We start from the raw sequence: 21,821 nt of genomic DNA on the forward strand, positions 1-21,821 counted from the left end.
TTTGTGATATTGTGGATATTTCAAACCCACATTTTATAACACTAACCAACACTGTTGTTAAATCCTCTTCAAATTTTTCAAAGGTCTTATCTGAAAAATATTCAAATAATATCGAACCTCTCCATAATCAAAAAAGGAAGACATTAAAAGTTGCCTTATGGAGCAAAATGTAGGAAAACATATACTGTTTCAGAAAAAAATTGTGACCCATGACATGGTAACTTACAAAAATTGCACATGATTTAACCCTTTCAGTGCAGATGTCAACAAAAGTTGACTTCTAGGTGTACAGTGGTTCTAGTGAAAGTGATCATCGACAGATATTGCAGATGTAGTAAATGTTGATACCATTCACTAGAGAGCACATGCATTAATGAACTAACCTAGTTTTAGTGCACTGTGTGGCAGGCAGCAGCTGTTGACAGCGTGGGAAATATAAAATATTATTAGCATAGCGTCGTTGAGTAGTAATAGGAAAAAAGGAAAGTATTCCATTGTGGATGTTTTGTGTATTATTGCTGATGTTGAATCTGATCTGTCAGACACTGACTTTGAAATTGATAATGTAACAACTGTTAATAGGTTAATAACACCAACTTACAATTACAGAGTAAAGCACAGTCTCATAGTAAGGTAAATTCTCAGAGTAACTTAGAGTTTCATAGTGACTTACATTCTAACAGTAACTTACAGTCTTGTAGTAACTTACAATAACTTAGAATCTCACAGTAAATTACATTTTAAAAGTAACTTAGTCTCACAGTAACTTACAGTTTCGTGCTAACTTATAGTCTTGTAGTAACTTACAGTCTCACAGTAACTTAGATACATACTAACATAGTCTTGTAGTAACTTAGTTACATACTAACTTATAGTCTTGTAGTAACTTAGTTACATACTAATTTATAGTCTTGTAGCAACTTAGTTACATACTAATTTATAGTCTTTCAGTAACTTAGTTACATACTAATTTATAGTCTTTCAGTAACTTAGTTACATACTAATTTATAGTCTTGTAGTAACTTAGAGTCTCACAGTAACTTAGTTATATACTAATTTAGTCTTGTAGTAACTTACAGTCTTACAGTAACTTAGTTACATACTAATTTATAGTCTTGTAGCAACAGTCTCACAGTAACTTACAGTCCCATAGTAAAGTAACTTAGAATCTCACAGTAAATTACATTTTAAAAGTAACTTAGTCTCACAGTAACTTACAGTTTCGTGCTAACTTATAGTCTTGTAGTAACTTACAGTCTCACAGTAACTTAGATACATACTAACATAGACTTGTAGCAACTTAGTTACATACTAATTTATAGTCTTTTAGTAACAGTTACATACTAATTTATAGTCTTGTAGTAACTTAGAGTCTCACAGTAACTTAGTTATATACTAATTTAGTCTTGGAGTAACTTACAGTCTTACAGTAACTTAGTTACATACTAACTTAGTCTTGTAGTAACTTAGTTACATACTAATTTATAGTCTTGTAGTAACTTAGAGTCTCACAGTAACTTAGTTATATACTAATTTAGTCTTGGAGTAACTTACAGTCTTACAGTAACTTAGTTACATACTAACTTAGTCTTGTAGTAACTTAGTTACATACTAATTTATAGTCTTGTAGTAACTTAGTCTCACAGTAACTTAGTTATATACTAATTTAGTCTTGTAGTAACTTACAGTCTTACAGTAACTTAGTTACATACTAACTTATAGTCTTGTAGTAGCTTAGTTACATACTAATATATAGTCTTGTAGTAACAGTCTCACAGTAACTTACAGTCCCATAGTAACTTACAGTAACTCAGAATCTCACAGTAAATTACATTTTAAAAGTAACTTAGTCTCACAGTAACTTACAGTTTCATACTAACTTATAGTCTTGTAGTAACTTACAGTCTCACAGTAACTTAGATACATACTAACATAGTCTTGTAGTAACTTAGTTACATACTAATTTATAGTCTTGTAGCAACTTAGTTACATACTAATTTATAGTCTTTTAGTAACAGTTACATACTAATTTATAGTCTTGTAGTAACTTAGAGTCTCACAGTAACTTAGTTATATACTAATTTAGTCTTGGAGTAACTTACAGTCTTACAGTAACTTAGTTACATACTAAGTCTTGTAGTAACTTAGTTACATACTAATTTATAGTCTTGTAGTAACTTAGTCTCACAGTAACTTAGTTATATACTAATTTAGTCTTGTAGTAACTTACAGTCTTACAGTAACTTAGTTACATACTAACTTATAGTCTTGTAGTAGCTTAGTTACATACTAATATATAGTCTTGTAGTAACAGTCTCACAGTAACTTACAGTCCCATAGTAACTTACAGTAACTCAGAATCTCACAGTAAATTACATTTTAAAAGTAACTTAGTCTCACAGTAACTTACAGTTTCATACTAACTTATAGTCTTGTAGTAACTTACAGTCTCACAATAACTTAGTTACATACTAACTTATAGTCTTGTAGTAACTTAGTCTCACAGTAACTTACAGTTTCATACTAACTTATAGTCTTGTAGTAGCTTAGTTACATACTAATTTATAGTCTTGTAGTAACTTACAGTCTCACAATAACTTAGTTACATACTAACTTATAGTCTTGTAGTAACTTAGTCTCACAGTAACTTACAGTCTCGTACTAACTTATAGTCTTGTAGTAACTTACAGTCTCAGTCACTTACATTCTCACAGTCACTTGCAGTTTCGTACTAACTTTATAGTCTTGTAATAACTTACATTCTCACAGTAACTTAGTTTCGTACTAACTTATAGTCTTGTAGTAGCTTACAGTCTCACAGTAACTTAATTACATACTTATTTATAGTCTTGTAGTAACTTACAGTCTCACAGTAACTTAATTACATACTAATTTATAGCCTCGTAGTAACTTACAGTCTCACAGTAACTTATATCTTTGTACACTCTAAAAAATGACACCATGTCTGAACTTAAACAATTGAGGTAACAATTTGCATCGGTCTTTTTAAGTATTCCCAACAAAGCAATTATTCAGTTCCGCTGACTCTTTTTTTAAAGTATGCTAAACTTAATTTCAGTTGACTTCTAAAAGCTTAGGTAGGTTGCACGAACTTAATTTTCCAAGTGCCAACTCAATTTGTTAAGTTTTTTTCAAATTTGTTAAGTAATTTAAATAACAGGCTTGCTCATTGGGGATAGATTAGGGATAAAATTAGCTCATGTTTTAAGTTGTTCAAATTCTGTAAAGCTGCTTTGCGACAATGTTTATTGTTAAAAGCGCTATACAAATAAACTTGATTTTGATTTTTTTTAATTTGTTAACAAATTGAGTTGGCACTTGGAAAATTAAGTTCGTGCAACCTACCTAAGCTTTTAGAAGTCAACTGAAATTAAGTTTAGCATACTTTAAAAAAAGAGTCAGCGGAACTGAATAATTGCTTTGTTGGGAATACTTAAAAAGACCGATGCAAATTGTTACCTCAATTGTTTAAGTTCAGACATGGTGTCATTTTTTAGAGTGTAGTAACTTACATTCTCACAGTAACTTAGTTTCATACAAACTTATAGTCTTGTAGTAACTTACAGTCTCAGTCACTTACATTCTCACAGTCACTTGCAGTTTCGTACTAACTTTATAGTCTTGTAATAACTTACATTCTCACAGTAACTTAGTTTCGTACTAACTTATAATCTTGTAGTAGCTTACAGTCTCACAGTAACTTAATTACATACTTATTTATAGCCTCGTAGTAACTTAGTCTCACAGTAACTTAGTTACATACTAATTTATAGTCTTGTAGTAACTTACAGTCTCACAGTAACTTACATCTTTGTAGTAACTTACATTCTCACAGTAACTTAGTTTCGTACTAACTTATAGTCTTGTAGTAATGCATTCTGACAGTAACTTACAGTATTATACTAACTTATAGCCTCACAGTAACTTAGTCTTGTACAAACTTATAGTCTTGTAGTAACTTACAGTCTCACAATAACTTACATTTTTGCAGTAACTTACATTCTTACAGTAGCTTACAGTTACGTACTAATTTACAGTCTCACAGTAACTTGCAGTCTCGTACTAACTTATAGTCTCACACTAATTTACATTCTCACAGTAACTTACTTTCTTGAATAAATTTAAATTTAATTATAGTCCCACAGCAACTTCGAGTATTACAACAATTTATATTCACACAGTAACTTACAGTCTCAAAATAACTTACAGTCTCACAGTATCTTACAGTCACATGATATCTGAGAGTGTCACAGAAACTTACAGTAAGTTACAGTCACACAGTAGCTTATCCTTTAATAAAATTCTGATTTATGCTGGGATGTTCGTCTTTCACAATGGTCACCATGTCAGATTAGGCAATCATGGTGCCATATATTGGTGCTGTGTCTTGGGCAGTATGACCCTCATCAATCATTGTTTACGTCCTTGTGTGTTGTTGGGGAGGAGGGTCAAGAAATGGTCAATCATGGCTACAGAAGGAATATCAAGGAACACATAATAGAAGTTGTCAAACTAGGCCAGAAAATTCTGACAGGCTGGACTTTTTTCTTGTGGGTGTTGTGGGGCATCCCAGACTCCACATCACCGTTCTTCGATTATGCCACACGACAAGGCCCGTCCGTTGTGCCTGATGTTCATAATTGGGCCTGATGCTGAACATTTGTCAGCCACAACAAAATCATGTCAAAATCAGGCTGAGTTTGTGTTGTCGGATCCCAGCATTAGAGTCTTGTTATAATCCGAAAGTGTGCAATGAACAAGTCCTTAAGTACAGCGATTACCTTAATGGTTAAATACCAATATTTAATTCAAATGTCAGTCGTATATCAACTTCAATATTATACTTTACACCAGGAGCTGATTGTGTGACTATATTAAGTGCAGGTTTAAGAAGTGAAATGAAAGTGTTTGTTTCTGCGTTAATATTCATGAGATTTGCGATCTGCATGTGTGAATCTGTGCGTGTGTGTGAGTGTGTGTGTAGCACAATGACAGTTTGCACACGAACACACTTGTACACGTGTGCCTGCATATACAACCGTTTGCATTCACACACACACACACACACACACACACACACACACACACACACACACACACACACTACTTGCTGTGTTAGTGTTGCAGCTGCGCTTTCATTAATGGTGAAATGAACCATGCATTCCCCCCAACCCCCCATCTTCCCACAATGCACTGCAGTCTCTGTCGTTCTCACCCTTTACATTTTCTTCATTATCCCTTTCCATGTGCGAGGAGAAGTTCAGAGCCCGTCTATCAGACAGTGCTCTAGACCTTCAAACACACTTGGATGTACTGACACACACACACACACACACACACACACACACACACACACACACACACACCCCTACAGATTTTAGAGTATTGCAACACTTCACTGATAACACAATCGTGAGAGAGAGAGAGAGAGAGAGAGAGAGAGAGAGAGATGAAATAAGTGATTCAGTGAGAGCCTGATGAAAAGGGTCATTCATTCTCTCTTCTGTTTCGGACAGATGTTGAGCTGATTGTTGAGGTTCTTGTGTGTGTTTTTGTGATCCGGTAACGTGTCAGGTGATCAGCTGAAGCCACCTGCTCTACCAGATGCTCAGAGGAGAGAGAGTGTGTGTGTGTGTGTGTGTGTGTGTGTGTGTGTGTGTGTGTACAGATTGCTGTAGCATTTTTACATTAAAATTTAAGCTCATTCTCTCACACATTTTCTCTCTCTCTCTCTCTCTCTCTCTCTCTCTCTCTCTCTCTCTCTCTCTCTCACACACACACACATTCTCTCTCCAGGGCATAGACTAATTAATGGATACCATTCACAGTTGATTAGCTACAGTTCCTTCGGTAATTACATTCGCATACTAACCACCACTCAGAAGAAAAGAAGCTATAACAAGGTAGCAGGAGGGGAAAAAAAGAACGAAAGCTCTTCTCTTTCGCTTCTGATCTTAATTTTCTTTCTGCTATTGTTTGTCCAGTATAAAAAGATAAGACTGCTGGAGGAGGAGGAGGAGGAGGAGGATTGTGGGAATTGTATCTTGTACTGTGTGTAGATTCTTCTCCCGGAGTATGTGTGTGTTTATAACTGTGTGTTTGCTGTTCAAGCCTCTCCAGCTGCCACCCCATAATTCTTCATGATGCTGTTGCATTGTTCTTACCTGTCAGCGTGACGGCCGCTACACCGAAATAAAAAACGATATCTTAACAAGTGGAGATGAATGTAGGCCATAAATCTAATCTTTTCACAGGAGATTAGCACACCTGGCACATGTAGGCAATTTCTGTATGATTTATCTCCAGTAATTTTATCACGTAATTGCTGCACCCACTGATAATTTTGCATCCAGTGATTTTTATTTATTTCTTAAATGGCTTTTTGAACACTGTGGGTGAAAAGAATGAAGACGTGATCTTAATCAGCGATATTAGGAACACACCAGTGTGATGTTTTTCCTTACTCAGTCATGGATACTTGCTTTTTATTCTATCCACATTCACTAGATATAGGCTACGTTTACATTAGACCGTATCTGTCTCGTTTTCTTCGCGGATGCACTGTCCGTTTACATTAAACCGCCTGGAAACGCCGGGAAACGGGAATCCGCCAGCGTCCACGTATTCAATCCAGATCGTGTCTGGTCCGGTGCTGTGTAAACATTCAGAATACGCGGATACGCTGTGCTGAGCTCTAGCTGGCGTCTCATTGGACAACGTCACTGTGACATCCACCTTCCTGATTCGCTGGCGTTGGTCATGTGACGCGACTGCTGAAAAACGGCGCGGACTTCCGCCTTGTATCACCTTTCATTAAAGAGTATAAAAGTATGAAAATACTGCAAATACTGATGCAAATACTGCCCATTGTGTAGTTATGATTGTCTTTAGGCTTGCCATCCTTCCACTTGCAAGTGGTAAGTGATATGCGCTGGGATCACACACACAGCGGCTCAGTCCCGAATCACAGCTTGTTCACTTCACTCGCGTGCTCTGTGAGCTGCGCAAGGCCGGAGTGCACACCCTCCAGAGGGCACTCGCTGTTCAGGGCGGAGTGATTTGGAGCGCAGGATGCCTGCGGAGCCGAGCGTATCCGTGTATTGGTATTGCTGTGTGCACGCAAATCGTGTATTGGTGTTGCTGTGTGCACACTAATCGTTTTAAAAACGTTAATCTGATGATCCGCTGATACAGTCTAATGTAAACATGGGCTTAAGCAATCGTGCGCACTGATTGGCTACTCTACTACTAGGATATCAGCTCATATACCATTAGTAGAGAAAAATAAAATGGTGGAATGTGTTGCTAAACTAACCGAGGACGAAATAAACACTACACGAAAACAAAACCCCAAAAAATACTTATAATTATGGTATGAAATTATTTGATGGTAAAACCATATCTTTTTTTATTTTTCAAGAATTATAATATTTTTCACAAATTGCTCCTGTCATTTCACCAGTTTGTTTACATTCTAAGCGGAAATTATTCTGTTGGATGTTTTGTATAACATTTTTATTGATCAAATTTGCAAAAAATAAAAATGCTCCGTTTCTCAAAATCCAGTGAATGTGGATAGAATAAAACAGTTATTCCACTCAATCTCGTTGTACATGGTTTATAACCAACTTGGTGCTACGCAACTCGCCGGCTATCAGCTCATGTACGACTCAATTTCGTGGAATAACTGTTAAATATCACGATTTCTATGTTCATAAACACCATGTGCTTTTGTTTTTCTAGTCCTGTCCTGTCTCCGCCTCTGTTCTGTCATTGGTTTTGATATCACACTATCTTCACCTGTTTTTATTTTTTATTTTTATCAGCACTTGTTTATTTTTTATTGCTCTCTTCTCTATTTGGTGTGACGTCTTAAAGTACATTTGTTCTGCTGTAAAGGCAGTCCTTCAGCATTTCTGCATTTGATTATGGATTATCTTTGTTTTGACTTTGGATTAACCTTGTTTTCATTTTGACTCCCAAGATGGACGCTGTTTACGATTTTGCATTTGCCCTAATAAAACACAAGCTGAAAATCCGTACCTGGCATCATGCTTCCCACTTCTGTATGTTACGAAAAGCTACAAGCATTAGCCGACAACAAGCATTAACCCTGCCCCTTTATTTCAAACTTAACTAACTCCTATCTTAACATTTCAAGGCTAAAAAATTTCATGTAATCTCAGGGAACTTTTCATTACCACTGTCACCTTTGGCTTCTTCATTAGGGGTTTAACTCGGGATCCAGATCCCTGTAAAACTGCTTTGTGATAGAGAAACAATCATAATCTGAGTATTTCTTTCATATTGTAAAGTCAAATCAAGTCAAATTTATTTACATAGCACATGAAAATTTTGAAAGTTGAAAACAACTTTTGTTGAAAGTGCTGTACAGAGGTAAAAAAAAAAGTCAAAAGATTAGGCATGTAACGATAATGACGAAAAATTGAATCATGAACCCAATAGCATGAATCGAATTGAATCGTGAATTGGGTGAATAGTTATATGCTGACTAAAGATTACAGACATCTTAAAAGCTAGTAAAATAAATCACATTGAACTACTTCTACTACTACTAATACTACTACTTCTAGTACTTCTAATATGACTACTACTACTACTACTACTCCTACTACTACTTCTAATATTCCTACTACTAGTAGTAGTACTAATACTACTATTACAACTACTACTACTACTAGAACTAATACTAGTACTACTTCTACTACTACTTCTAATATTCCTACTACTACTACTACTAGTAGTAGTAGTAGTAGTAGTAGTAGTACTTCTAATATTCCTACTATTACTACTACTGCTAGAACTAATACTAGTTCTACTTCTAATATTCTTACTACTACTTCTACTACTACTTCTAATATTCCTACTACTACTACTTCTAATATTCCTACTACTACTTCTACTAGAACTACTAGTACTACTTCTAATATTCCCACTACTACTTCTAATATTCCTACTACTACTACTAGAACTAATACTAGTACTACTTTTAATATTCCTACTTCTACTACTACTACTTCTAATATTCCTACTACTACTACTACTACTTCTAATATTCCCACTACTACTTCTAATATTCCTACTACTACTAGAACTAATACTAGTACTACTTTTAATATTCCTACTTCTACTACTTCTAATATTCCTACTACTACTTCTAATATTCCTATTACTACTACTACTAGAACTAATACTAGTACTACTTTTAATATTCCTACTTCTACTACTACTACTCGAACTAATACTAGTACTACTTCTAATATTCCTACTACTACTACTACTACTACTAGAACTAATATTAGTACTACTTCTAATATTCCTACTATTACTACTACTACTACTACTACTACTAGAACTAATACTAGTACTACTTCTACTCCTACTACTTCTACTACTACTCCTACTACTTCTAGTACTACGACTACTAATTCTACTACTACTCTAACTACTACTACTACTTCTACTACTCCTTCTCCTACCACTACTACTGCTAGTACTACCGTACTTCTACTACTACTATTACTACTAATAATAATTGGATAATTGGCTTTCCGAGTGATGTCATTCTGCACTATAGTGATTGAGACCATTCCAGTTGGTGAAAAGTGAACCAAACCCAGAACCTCATGGTTCTGGTTTAAACTGTATGAAGTGGAAGAGCTGTCATGGTGATCGCCGACTGTTTGTGGTTTGATTCAGTGCCTGTGTGTTTCTCTGCTTTGTGATGCAAAACCAAATTGTGCATTTTTGAATACACACCAGTACTGAAGAGTGGATTAAATCAACTCTTCTCTCTTTGTGTTCGAGAGACTGCACATTGTTTTACTGTCAGTAACAGAATTTATAGATTAATTGCTTTTTACGGGTTACTGGAGACATCGATATGGATTTTATGCTAAAACTGTCATTGTCTTGATGTGTAAATAAAGAGTAACATCTCTGTCTACTTTTTGTGTTTCTGTTGCAGTTTGGAAACAATAACTACATGAACATGGCTGATGCAAACGGGTCTCTGCTCGCTGGTGGGGATGTAAGTAACTCCTTACTGCTGCAACAATATCGAACAATGTCGAATACAAGTTAGCGCTGTTAGCTCCAAAAGTCAAAACAATATGATATTTTTTTGGAGCTTGTCTTAACAGCTAAAGCTTATTTTCATTGATCATTGCCATAGCTGCTCACTGCACTCACTGTAACTAGATTTCTTCTGTACTATTCTGGCAGGCCCGATGCTTAAACACTCAAATCCCTGCCGCAGTGTTTCATGCTTGAATATCCAGCATATAAACATAAATGAAGTCATTTCTGTTTTGGACAATAGCTGTCTGATTTTTAAGTCTCTGTAATGACTCTCACGTACTGACATGTCATCACGGCCAGGGGGAGGAGACCTCTCCATCAAAATAACACCTTTGCATATTTATAAATGTGTGGAAGAAGAATTTTCATATGATACGTAGCAGTGACTATTGTCGAGTTGAAGGTGTGAAGAATTAATATTTTCACTTGGGATTTAAAAAAAAAGGAAAGGAGGGAAAGTGAAACCAAATTAAACCCAAATGAGACACACTGTTGCTTTCCATTTTTATACCACAGCGCTGTTAAATTCTCAATTCTGACTGGTTAGAAAGTGCTGATTAATTTTCTCTAAAAGCAGCTCTGACTGTAGTTCCAGCTGCAAAGCAAATTACACTTTTATATTAATGCTCTTGCTCTAATGTATTAAATAACATCGTAACTGGAGGAAGAACAGGAACTAAGTAGTTTCTTGGATGTTGCACAACATTAAATATATAAGAGACATAAAACTTTTCAGGAAGTGCGATGATCAACTTTGGGGTTGTAAAAGTAAACTATGTTATTAGGTTGCATAATTATTTTACTGACTTTGCATCACAGTTTTATGGTCTATAATATTAAACAGAAATCTCACCAAACACTGTTGACCTACAAGATCTATGAACGTAGAGACTCATCTCATCTCATTATCTCTAGCTGCTTTATCCTGTTCTACAGGGTCGCAGGCAAGCTGAAGCCTATCCCAGCTGACTACGGGCGAAAGGCGGGGTACACCCTGGACAAGTCGCCAGGTCATCACAGGGCTGACACATAGACACAGACAACCATTCACACTCACACCTACGGTCAATTTAGGGTCACCAGTTAACCTAACCTGCATGTCTTTGGACTGTGGGGGAAACCGGAGCACCCGGAGGAAACCCACGCGGACACGGGGAGAACGTGCAAACTCCACACAGAAAGGCCCTCGCCGGCCACGGGGCTCGAACCTGGACCTTCTTGCTGTGAGGCGACAGCGCTAACCACTACACCGCCGTGCCGCCCATGTAGAGACTCATAAGCTAAAATAAATTTTTAACTTGAGTATTTATTGTTAAATATTCATTTTTTACATTTCTATTTAGCCACACACAATGTGGCTTGAATTTCAAAAAATACATTCCTATAAACTATATACGCTCATGACATATATATAGTACTGCATATTCCTGAGTACCATGTGAGATTCAGACACATGGAACTTTATGAAATTAACGAGACTGTCAATGACGGTGTAGCTCACTCCAGCCCCGTCTAGTCCAGAAGGAACGATCTAAAGTGGGCCACCTTGTGCGATAAATGTTGCAAGCTATATATAGAAGCGATATCCACCCTAGGAATACTGAACTATTTGCCAGAAAGAATCTAAAATGGCGAGGAATTGACTGAGAAGAAGCGATTTTTGTTGAGCTGCTCATTAAGGCTTAATTAGTCCATAACTTCATCAATAATTGTAATGAAGCAAATCTGGGTAGAAGTTCTATGCACCCTAGGTACCCCTACCTTCATGCCAAAAAGAATCAAAATCGGTGAAGAATTGAAGGAGAAGAAGCGATTTGTATGGAAACTACTCATTAGGGATTGATTAATTACTCCATATCTTCATTATTAATTGCAATTATTCAAATTTGGCTAGAAACTATATGCACCCCAGGCAGACCTAACTTCCTGCCAAAAAGAATAAAAATTGGTGAAGAATTGAGAAAGAAGAAGCGATTTTCGTAAAATGTGGACGATGCCAGATGGAAGATGGACAACACACGATGGCATAAACTCATCACCTGCTGCCCGGATGAGCTAATAACTCCATGCAGCATAATATCAGTTTGAAGATAATTTATATACAGTACTGTGAAAAAGTCTTAGGTGCCCTATTTTTTTTCCATGCAAACTTTGTTATAGATTTCTAGTTTATGACTTCGACATTATCGAGCCAGTACAAAAACATTTTAGAGTCCAAACGTTCGTTTTTTTGCAGCACAAAATAAAATGTTGCAGAAAAGAAAGTTTGTATCTGAGCAGCGTATTCCATAAGAGAGCACTTTTCAGATTAAAAAAGAAAACATAGTGAAGGCTGCTGGGTTTTGGTGCAAAATGAAGAAGCAAGTGTGACAGTCAAAGTGTCCAGAAGAACTGTGGCTGGTTCTGGAAGATGCTCAGTAAAACCTACAGATCATTTCCGCATAAAACTGCCCTCACTGGATCTCAGACTACTATTTTTTTTTTTTAAAGCAAAGGGTCGTCTCACACCAAATACTGACTTTGTTTCATTTATTATGGCTTACTGATGATTGTTTATAGTATTTTTTAAATGTTGAACCATTTAATTTCATTATTTTTTAAGACATTTTTGGTCGACAGCATTTCTTTACATGTGACTAAGACTTTTGCACAGCACTGTAGATCAGAAAAACAAATTTGGTATGTTTTTATCTTTGTCAAAGTATGTGTCCTCTCATGAACTAGGGTAAGTCAGTTTAGCCATCTTTCACCTCTAGTTATGCTCATATTCTGGAGCAAAGCCAGCCATTTTGGTCCCAAATATAGCGACTGCAAAAAGAAAAAGAAAAAAAAAAGAAAAAAAAGACTGAAACTCCAGGATTGAGAGATGGCGCTCCAAAATTATAAAAGCAACCAATTTTCACAAAATTTGCTTTGTTACAATCATTTGAAATTTCTACATCACAGGTAATGTCACTTACTGCGGTTTATAGTATTTTTTTCATGTTGAAACATTTCATTTCATTATTATTTTAGCCATTTTTGGTCGACAGCATTTCTTTACATGTTGCCTAAGACTTTTGCACAGGACTTTAGATTAGTTGGAATAAACTAGAATAAAAATTCCAGAAATCATGTGATATTAAATATTGAAATGTGAATTTCTTTGCTTTTGGATATGCAAATATTATGAAAATGCAAGTGATATTTGTTAAAAAATTGAGGCGACACAAATCAAAATGTGAGATTTTGATACATACAGAATATACAATCTCGTCTCGTCTCGTCTCGTCTTCTTCCGCTTTATCCGGGACCGGGTCGCGGAGGCAGCAGTCTAAGTATGGAAGCCCAAACTTCCCTTTCCCCAGACACCTCAGCCAGCTCCTCAGGAAGAACACCGAGGTGTTCCCAGGCCAGCCAAGAGACATAGTCCCTCCAGCATGTCCTGGGTCTTCCCTGGGGCCTCCTCCCGGGGGGACATGCCTGGAACACCTCCCCAGGGAGGCATCCAGGAGGCATCCGAAAAAGATACCCGAGCCACCTCAGCTGATTCCTCTTGATGTGGAGGAGCAGCGGCTCTACTCCGAGCTCCTCCCGAGTGACTGTGCTTCTCACCCTATCTCTAAGGGAGCGCCCAGCCACCCTGCGAAGGAAACTCATTTCGGCCGCTTGTATCCGCGATCTTGTTCTTTCGGTCATTACCCAAAGCTCATGACCATAGGTGAGAGTTGGAACGTAGATCGACTGGTAAATTGAGAGCTTTGCCTTTTGGCTCAGCTCCTTCTTCACCACAATGGACCGGTATAGCGACCGCATCACTGCGGAGGCTGCACCAATCCGCCTGTCGATCTCACGCTCCATCCTTCCCTCACTCGTGAACAAGATCCCGAGATACTTAAACTCCTCCACTTGAGGCAGGACTTCTCCACCAACCTGAAGAGGGCAAGCCACCCTTTTCCAGTCGAGAACCATGGCCTTGGACTTGGAGGTGCTGATTCTCATCCCAGCCGCTTCACACTCGACTGCAAACCACCCCAGTGCATGCTGGAGGTCCTGGTTTGAAGAAGCCAACAGGACAACATCATCCGCAAAAAGCAGAGATGAAATCCTGTGGTTCCCAAACAGGATTCCTTCCGGCCCCTGGCTGCGCCTAGAAATTCTGTCCATAAAAATTATGAACAGAACCGGTGACAAAGGGCAGCCCTGCCGGAGTCCAACATGCAGTGGGAACAGGTATGACTTACTGCCGGCAATGCGAACCAGACTCTTGCTCCGTTCGTACGGGGACCGGATAGCCCTTAGCAAAGGGCCCCGAACCCCATACTCCCGAAGCACCCCCCACAGAATACCACGGGGGACACAGTCGAATGCCTTCTCCAGATCCACAAAGCACATGTGGACTGGTTGGGCAAACTCCCATGAACCCTCGAGCACCCTATGAAGGGTATAGAGCTGGTCCAGTGTTCCGCGACCAGGACGAAAACCGCATTGTTCCTCCTGGATCCGAGGTTCGACTATCGGTCGAATTCTCCTCTCCAGTACCCTGGAGTAAACCTTCCCTGGGAGGCTGAGAAGTGTGATTCCCCTATAATTGGAGCACACTCTCCGGTTCCCTTTCTTAAAAAGAGGGACCACCACCCTAGTCTGCCACTCCAGAGGCACTGTCCCCGACCGCCACACGATGTTGCAGAGGCATGTCAACCAAGACAGCCCCACAACATCCAGAGACTTGAGATACTCAGGGCGGATCTCATCCACCCCCGGTGCCTTGCCACCGAGGAGCTTGCAAACCACCTCAGTGACTTCGGCTTGGGTAATGGACGAGTCCACCTCTGAGTCCTCAGCCTCCGCCTCCTCAATGGAAGACATGACGGTGGGATTGAGGAGATCCTCAAAGTATTCCTTCCACCACCCGACAATGTCCCCAGTCGAGGTCAACAGCTCCCCACCCGCACTGTAAACAGTGTTTGCAGAGTACTGCTTCCCCCTCCTGAGGTGCCGGACGGTTTGCCAGAATTTCTTCGAGGCCGACCGATAGTCCTTCTCCATGGCCTCCCCGAACTCCTCCCAGTTCCGAGTTTTTGCCTCCGCAACTGCCCGAGCTGCAGCACGCCTGGCCTGCCGATACCCGTCAGCTGCCTCAGGAGTCCTGGAGGTCAACATGGCCCGATAGGACTCCTTCTTCAGCTTGGCGGCATCCCTTACTTCCGGTGTCCACCACTGGGTTCGGGGATTGCCGCCACGACAGGCACCGGAGACTTTGCGGCCACAGCTCTGAACAGCCACATCCACAATGGAGGTAGAGAACATGGTCCACTCAGACTCAATGTCCCCCATCTCCCCCGGAAGCTGGGAAAAGCTCTCCCGGAGGTGGGAGTTAAAGACCTCCCCAACAGAGTGCTCGGCCAGACGTTCCCAGCAGACCCTCACCATACGTTTAGGCCTGCCAGGTCTGTCCAGCTTCCTCCTCCACCAGCAGATCCAACTCACCACCAGGTGGTGATCAGTTGACAGCTCAGCCCCTCTCTTCACCCGAGTGTCCAAGATATAGGGCCGGAGATCAGATGAAACGACAACAAAGTCGATCATTGACCTCCGACCTAAGGTGTCCTGGTGCCACGTGCACTTATGGACACCCCTATGCTCGAACATGGTGTTTGTTATGGACAAACCGTGACTAGCACAGAAGTCCAATAACAAAACACCACTCGGGTTCAGATCAGGGAGGCCGTTCCTCCCAACCACGCCCCTCCAGGTGTCACTGTCATCACTAGACCCCGAAGCCGCCGCCAGGCGCCGCTAAAACCGCCATTTAGAATTTGAGCCGCCGCCAGCCAATAATTTTGTAAGCCAATTTGAGCCGCTATCTAATAAAATTTGGCTGAGCCACTAAGAATTGTGTACATCAAATAATGGGTTTATCCACATCATGAGCTACAAGAAAAGTGACACAAACATGATCAACTGTACACACTAGTAGTAACACAATAGAGACGTATAGGCATACACTGTAGAGATTTAGAACTGATATCACAGCACAGAGAGCCACCACAAGCTTGCCGTTGTGACTACCTGTCTGGCTTCCCGCCCCTCACACCGTTACCACGATACACTGGGGAACCCGGGAACCCACCCAGAGCATCAATCGACTCCGATATCGACGAGATGGCTGCATTCTTTGCCGCTGCTGAGGGAAAGTGTAAAGGTATTTTTTTTGTTTGTTTGTTTGTTTCACATACTTCGAGATTGATAAAAAAAAAAGTATTCCACCACTCTACTTTCATCATAGTAAGATAGCTGCCAGTCCTTCACTGGTCATTGCTAGTGAGAGTAGATAGCTAGATGCCTTCCTCGAACAATCCAGATTAGCTTATTATTAGCATTGAACTACAATCTTGCTAGATTTATATTTACAATGAAGTAAGAGACCAGGGGACCTGTGGTAATTTGCTATTTATTCCCCCCATTTGTTTGATCCGTTCGCCTGGATATATGCCACACAGTGACGTCCAGTATCAGCCATTTGTAGCCATAAACATTTTGGTGGCTGCAGCAGCCATTAAGGTTTTGGCTGAGTCAGCTAGCCAGCCAATAATTTCATCAGCCAGCCATTATCCTGAAAACAAACGGCTTCGGGGTCTAGTCATCACCCACGTGAGCATTGAAGTCCCCCAGTAGCACAATGGAGTCCCCAGTCTGAGCACCCCTCAGTACCTCTCCCAGGGACTCCAAGAAGGCCGGATACTCTACACTGCTATTCGGCCTGTAGGCACAAACAACAGCAAGAGCCCTCTCCCCAATCCGAAGGCGCAGAGAGGCGACCCTCTCGTTCACTGGGGTAAACTCCAACACATGGCGGCTGAGCTGGGGAGCTATAAGCAAGCCCACACCATCCCGCCGCCGCTCACCATGAGAAGTGGAGAGTCCAGTCCCTCTCGAGGAGCTGGGTTCCAGAGCCCAAGCTGTGCGTGAAGGTGAGCCCGACTATCTCTAGCCGGTACCTCTCAACCTCCCGCACAAGCTCAGGCTCTTTCCCCCCCAGCGAAGTGACATTCCATGTCCCAACAGCTAGCCGCTGTGTCCGGGGATCAGGTCGTCGAGGCCCCTGCCTTCGACTGCCACCCAATCCACACTGCACCAGCCCCCTACTGCTACCTCTGTGGGTGGTGAACCCACAGGAGGTCGGGCCCACGTCACCTCTTCGGGCTGAGCCCGGCCGGGCCCCATGGGCAAAGGTCCGGCCACCAAGCGCTCGCATGCGAGCCCCAACCCAGGGCTTGGCTCCAGGGTGGGGCCCTGGCTGCACCATACCGGGCGACGTCTCGGTCCTTAGTTGTTGCTCCATTAGGGGTTTTCGTGAACTGCTCTTGGTCTGGCCTGTCACCTAGGACCTGTCTGCCTTGGGAAACCCTGACAGGGGCATAATGCCCCCGACAACATAGCTCCTAGGATCATTCAAGCACACAAACCCCTCCACCACAATAAGGTGGCAGTTCTAGGAGGGGAGAATATACAGGACTTCCTGACCAACAGTCTCTCCAATGCCGAGCTCACGTACAAAGTCAAGAGAAGAATATACAATATATAAGAAAAATATATCTATTTTCTGACTTCTCTCCTCACACATCTATCTGTCTCCCTGTCTGGAAATTTTCACATACACTAAGAGTGCAGGTCCAATGCGTAAAGAATGAAATATAATTGTTTATTTCACAGCCTTACCTATCTGTCCCTTGACATTCTCTCTCTCTCTCTCTCTCTCTCTCTCTCCATCATTCCAGTCTGACTGAAATACATATAAATTCTCCACTGCAATGGCTCTAACCTGCTTCAGCAACACTGTGTGATTGCATTGTAAGATGAGATACTGCACTGGTTTTTATAGCTTTGAGCCCGAGCAACTGTTTCTCATGTATTACATGAGATCTGTTCCCAATAACACACTGCTCTGCACACACATACATACACACACACACACACACGGTACAGTCCTTCTCCAGACTATTAGCTTTCCTGTGCACTTTTCTCCTTGTGTACATTTTGAGGACACGCCTCAGTAATCAGATAACACAAGACTTACACACACACACACACACACACACACACACACACACACACAATATATATATATATATATGAGAGAGAGAGAGAGAGAGAGAGAGAGAGAGAGAGAGAAAGGTGTGTGTGTGTGTGTGTGTGCTTCAGTGCTCATAGTGTCATATCCAAAGAAATTAAACACAGAAACCTGGACCTGACTTGAACAACTTTCATGCTTTTTTTATGAAAAGGAACAACTGTGTGTGTGTGTGTGTGCGCGTGTGCGCGCACGTGCGTGCATGTGTATCTTATTTCTTGAAACCTGACCTGAAGAGACATTAGCAAGAGACATTAAGAAGACTTTGCTGTTCTATGCAGTGTAATTTGACAATGTGATGGGTTCTTGCTGTACCCAAATGCTTTCTTAATCTACTTAAAATGTCAGTAGAAAGACAGAGCGAGAGCTTAGTCATTCCAGAATAAACAAACTAGATACCTCGGTCTTTACAGGAAACAGAAAAAAAAGCATATTTCAATAGTAGTATGAATGCACATTATGCTTGTTTGTAGACCTCTTATGACAGAGACGAGCAAACGTGAAATTGAGTGTTTATGACAACATATGGAGTATTATTCTATCCACATTCACTGGATATGAGCAATCACGTGCTCTGATTGGCTACTCTACTACTATTATTAGCTCGTATACCGTGAGTAGAGAAAAACAAAATGGTGGAACGCATCGAGTCCAATATACAGTGGTGCTTGAAAGTTTGTGAACCCTTTAGAATTTTCTATATTTCTGCATAAATATGACCAAAAACATCATCAGATTTTCACACAAGTCCTAAAAGTAGATAAACAGAACCCAGTTAAACAAATCAGACAAAAAATATTATACTTGGTCATTTATTTATTGAGGAAAATGAGACAATATTACATATCTGTGAGTGGCAAAAGTATGTGATCCTTTGCTTTCAGTATCTGGTGTGACCCCCTTGTGCCGCAATAACTGCAACTAAACATTTCCAGTAACTGTTGATCAGTCCTGCACACCGGCTTGGAGGAATTTTAGCCCGTTCCTCCGTACAGAACAGCTTCAACTCTGGGATGTTGGTGGGTTTCCTCACATGAACTGCTCGCTTCAGGTCCCTCCACAACATTTCGATTGGATTAAGGTCAGGACTTTGACTTGGCCATTCCAAAACATTACCTTTATTCTTCTTTAACCATTCTTTGGTAGAATAACTTGTGTCCTTAGGAATATTTTAAGTTCGTTTCTTAGACAAGGATATTTTTTAAGCTTGTTACCTCGTTAACAGTTTCGGCGAGAATCTCCCGTCTTCTTCAGAAACAGTCACCAGATGTCGAGTGGTGACGTGCCTTATCAGCTGATGTTGCGAGGTAACAAGCTTAAAAAATATCCTTGTCTAAGAAACGAACTTAAAATATTTGTAATAGTTAGACATAATGAACATCCACTACGTATTGTGTGCTTAGGGTCATTGTCTTGCTGCATGACCCACCTTCTCTTGAAATTCAGTTCATGGACAGATGTCCTGACATTTTCCTTTAGAATTCGCTGGTATAATTCAGAATTCATTGTTCCATCAATGATGGCAAGCTGTCCTGGCCCAGATGCAGCAAAACAGGCCCAAACCATGATACTACCACCACCATGTTTCACAGATGGGATAAGGTTCTTATGCTGGACTGCAGTGTTTTCCTTTCTCCAAACATAACACTTCTCATTTAAACCAAAAAGTTCTATTTTGGTCTCATCCGTCCACAAAACATTTTTCCAATAGCCTTCTGGCTTGTCCACATGATCTTTAGCAAACTGCAGATGAGCAGCAATGTTCTTTTTGGAGAGCAGTGGCTTTCTCCTTGCAACCCTGCCATGCACACCATTGTTGTTCAGTGTTCTCCTGATGGTGGACTCATGAACATTAACATTAGCCAATGTGAGAGAGGCCTTCAGTTGCTTAGAAGTTACCTTGGGGTCCTTTGCGACCTCGCTGACTATTACACGCCTTGCTCTTGGAGTGATCTTTGTTGGTCGGCCACTCCTGGGGAGGGTAACAATGGTCTTGAATTTCCTCCATTTGTACACAACCTGTCTGACTGTGGATTGGTGGAGTCCAAACTCTTTAGAGATGGGTTTGTAGCCTTTTCCAGCCTGATGAACATCAACAACGCTTTTTCTGAGGTCCTCAGAAATCTCCTTCGTTCATGCCGTGATACACTTCCACAAACACGTATTGTGAAGATCAGACTTTGATAGATCCCTGTTCTTTAAATAAAACAGGGTGCCCACTCACACCTGATTGTCATCCCATTGATTGAAAACACCTGACTCTCATTTCACCTTCAAATTAACTGCTAATCCTAGAGGTTCACATACTTTTGCCACTCACAGATATGTAATATTGTATCATTTTCCTCAATAAATAAATGACCAAGTATAATATTTTTGTCTCATTTGTTTAACTGGGTTCTCTTTATCTACTTTTAGGACTTGTGTGAAAATCTGATGATGTTTTAGGTCATATTTATGCAGAAATATAGAAAATTCTAAAGGGTTCGCAAACTTTCAAGCACCACTGTATCTGAAAAAGAAGAAGAAAATGGTGGAGTGTGTTGCTGAACCAACCGAGGATGAAATAAAAACTTTACTTGAAAACAAAACCCCCAAAAATCCAAAAAAAAACCCAACAAAATATGGAATAAAAGTATTGGATAGTAAGAACATATCTTTTTTATTTTTCAAGAATAATAATTATTATTATCGCATTTTTCACAAATTGCTCTTGTCATTTCACCGGTTTGTTTACATTCTAAGCGGAAATGGTTTTGTCGGCTGTTTTGTATGAAGTTTTTATTTATAGACTTTGCAAAAAATAAAAATAAAAATGCTCTGTTTCTCAAAATCCAGTGAATGTGGATAGAATAAAACAGTTATTCCACTCAATCTCATCGTACATGGATTATAGACAACTTGGTGCTACGCGCCTCGTCGGCTATCAGCTCATGTACGACTCGATTTCATGGAATAACTGTTAATTATTCTGGTTTTGCCAGCTTCATAACTGATCACAAGTAGAGATGTGCTAGATGTGTTAGGGTTTTGCTGGGATTCGAACCTGGTTCGTTGGTGTGATAATCCAGCAAACCCCCACTAGGCCACCAGGGGGATGACTCAAATGCAGAGGCGTGAGGCGGAAGTAGAAAAAGAATCAAAAGGTTTATTTAAACTATATACACTATATACAGGGCAAAACAAAAGACAAAAAAAAACCAAAGAGTAAAATCCAAAAGAAAAGCAAAGTGCAAAAATACAAAAGCTAAGAAGATCAAAAAACACAGTACAAAGGAAACTGGAGATAAACATAACAGCACAAAGACTCCGTGACAAGAGGACTGAACTCAGGGGGTATAAATAGACAAACTAATTAAGGACACAGGTGAAGATAATTAGGCAATTAACACAAACACAAAACACAGGAACAGTGGCGGCCTCTAGAGGCCAAAATAAACACGACATGAAAAGGAAATAACAGCGGCCTCTAGAGGCCAAAACAGTCCTAGTCCTAACAGGACCCCCCCCTCTAGGAGCGTCTCCTGACGTTCCCAGGGCGATCCGGATGGGCCGAATGGAAGTCCCGACATAGTTCTTTATCAAG

At 40.2% G+C, this 21,821-nt stretch overlaps 1 protein-coding gene across 1 annotated transcript in view; it reads left to right on the forward strand.

Moving 5' to 3' along the window:
* tox3 (TOX high mobility group box family member 3) overlaps positions 1–21,821 on the forward strand; it is a 136,756-nt gene that overhangs the window by 61,573 nt on the left and 53,362 nt on the right. Inside the window, exon 2 of the mRNA XM_060911862.1 lies at positions 10,010–10,072. Coding sequence (XP_060767845.1) covers positions 10,010–10,072 — 63 coding nt within the window. The remainder of the gene's footprint in view (positions 1–10,009; positions 10,073–21,821) is intronic.

The sequence above is a fragment of the Neoarius graeffei genome, chromosome 27 (assembly GCF_027579695.1).
Source record: "Neoarius graeffei isolate fNeoGra1 chromosome 27, fNeoGra1.pri, whole genome shotgun sequence".
Lineage (NCBI taxonomy): Eukaryota > Metazoa > Chordata > Actinopteri > Siluriformes > Ariidae > Neoarius > Neoarius graeffei.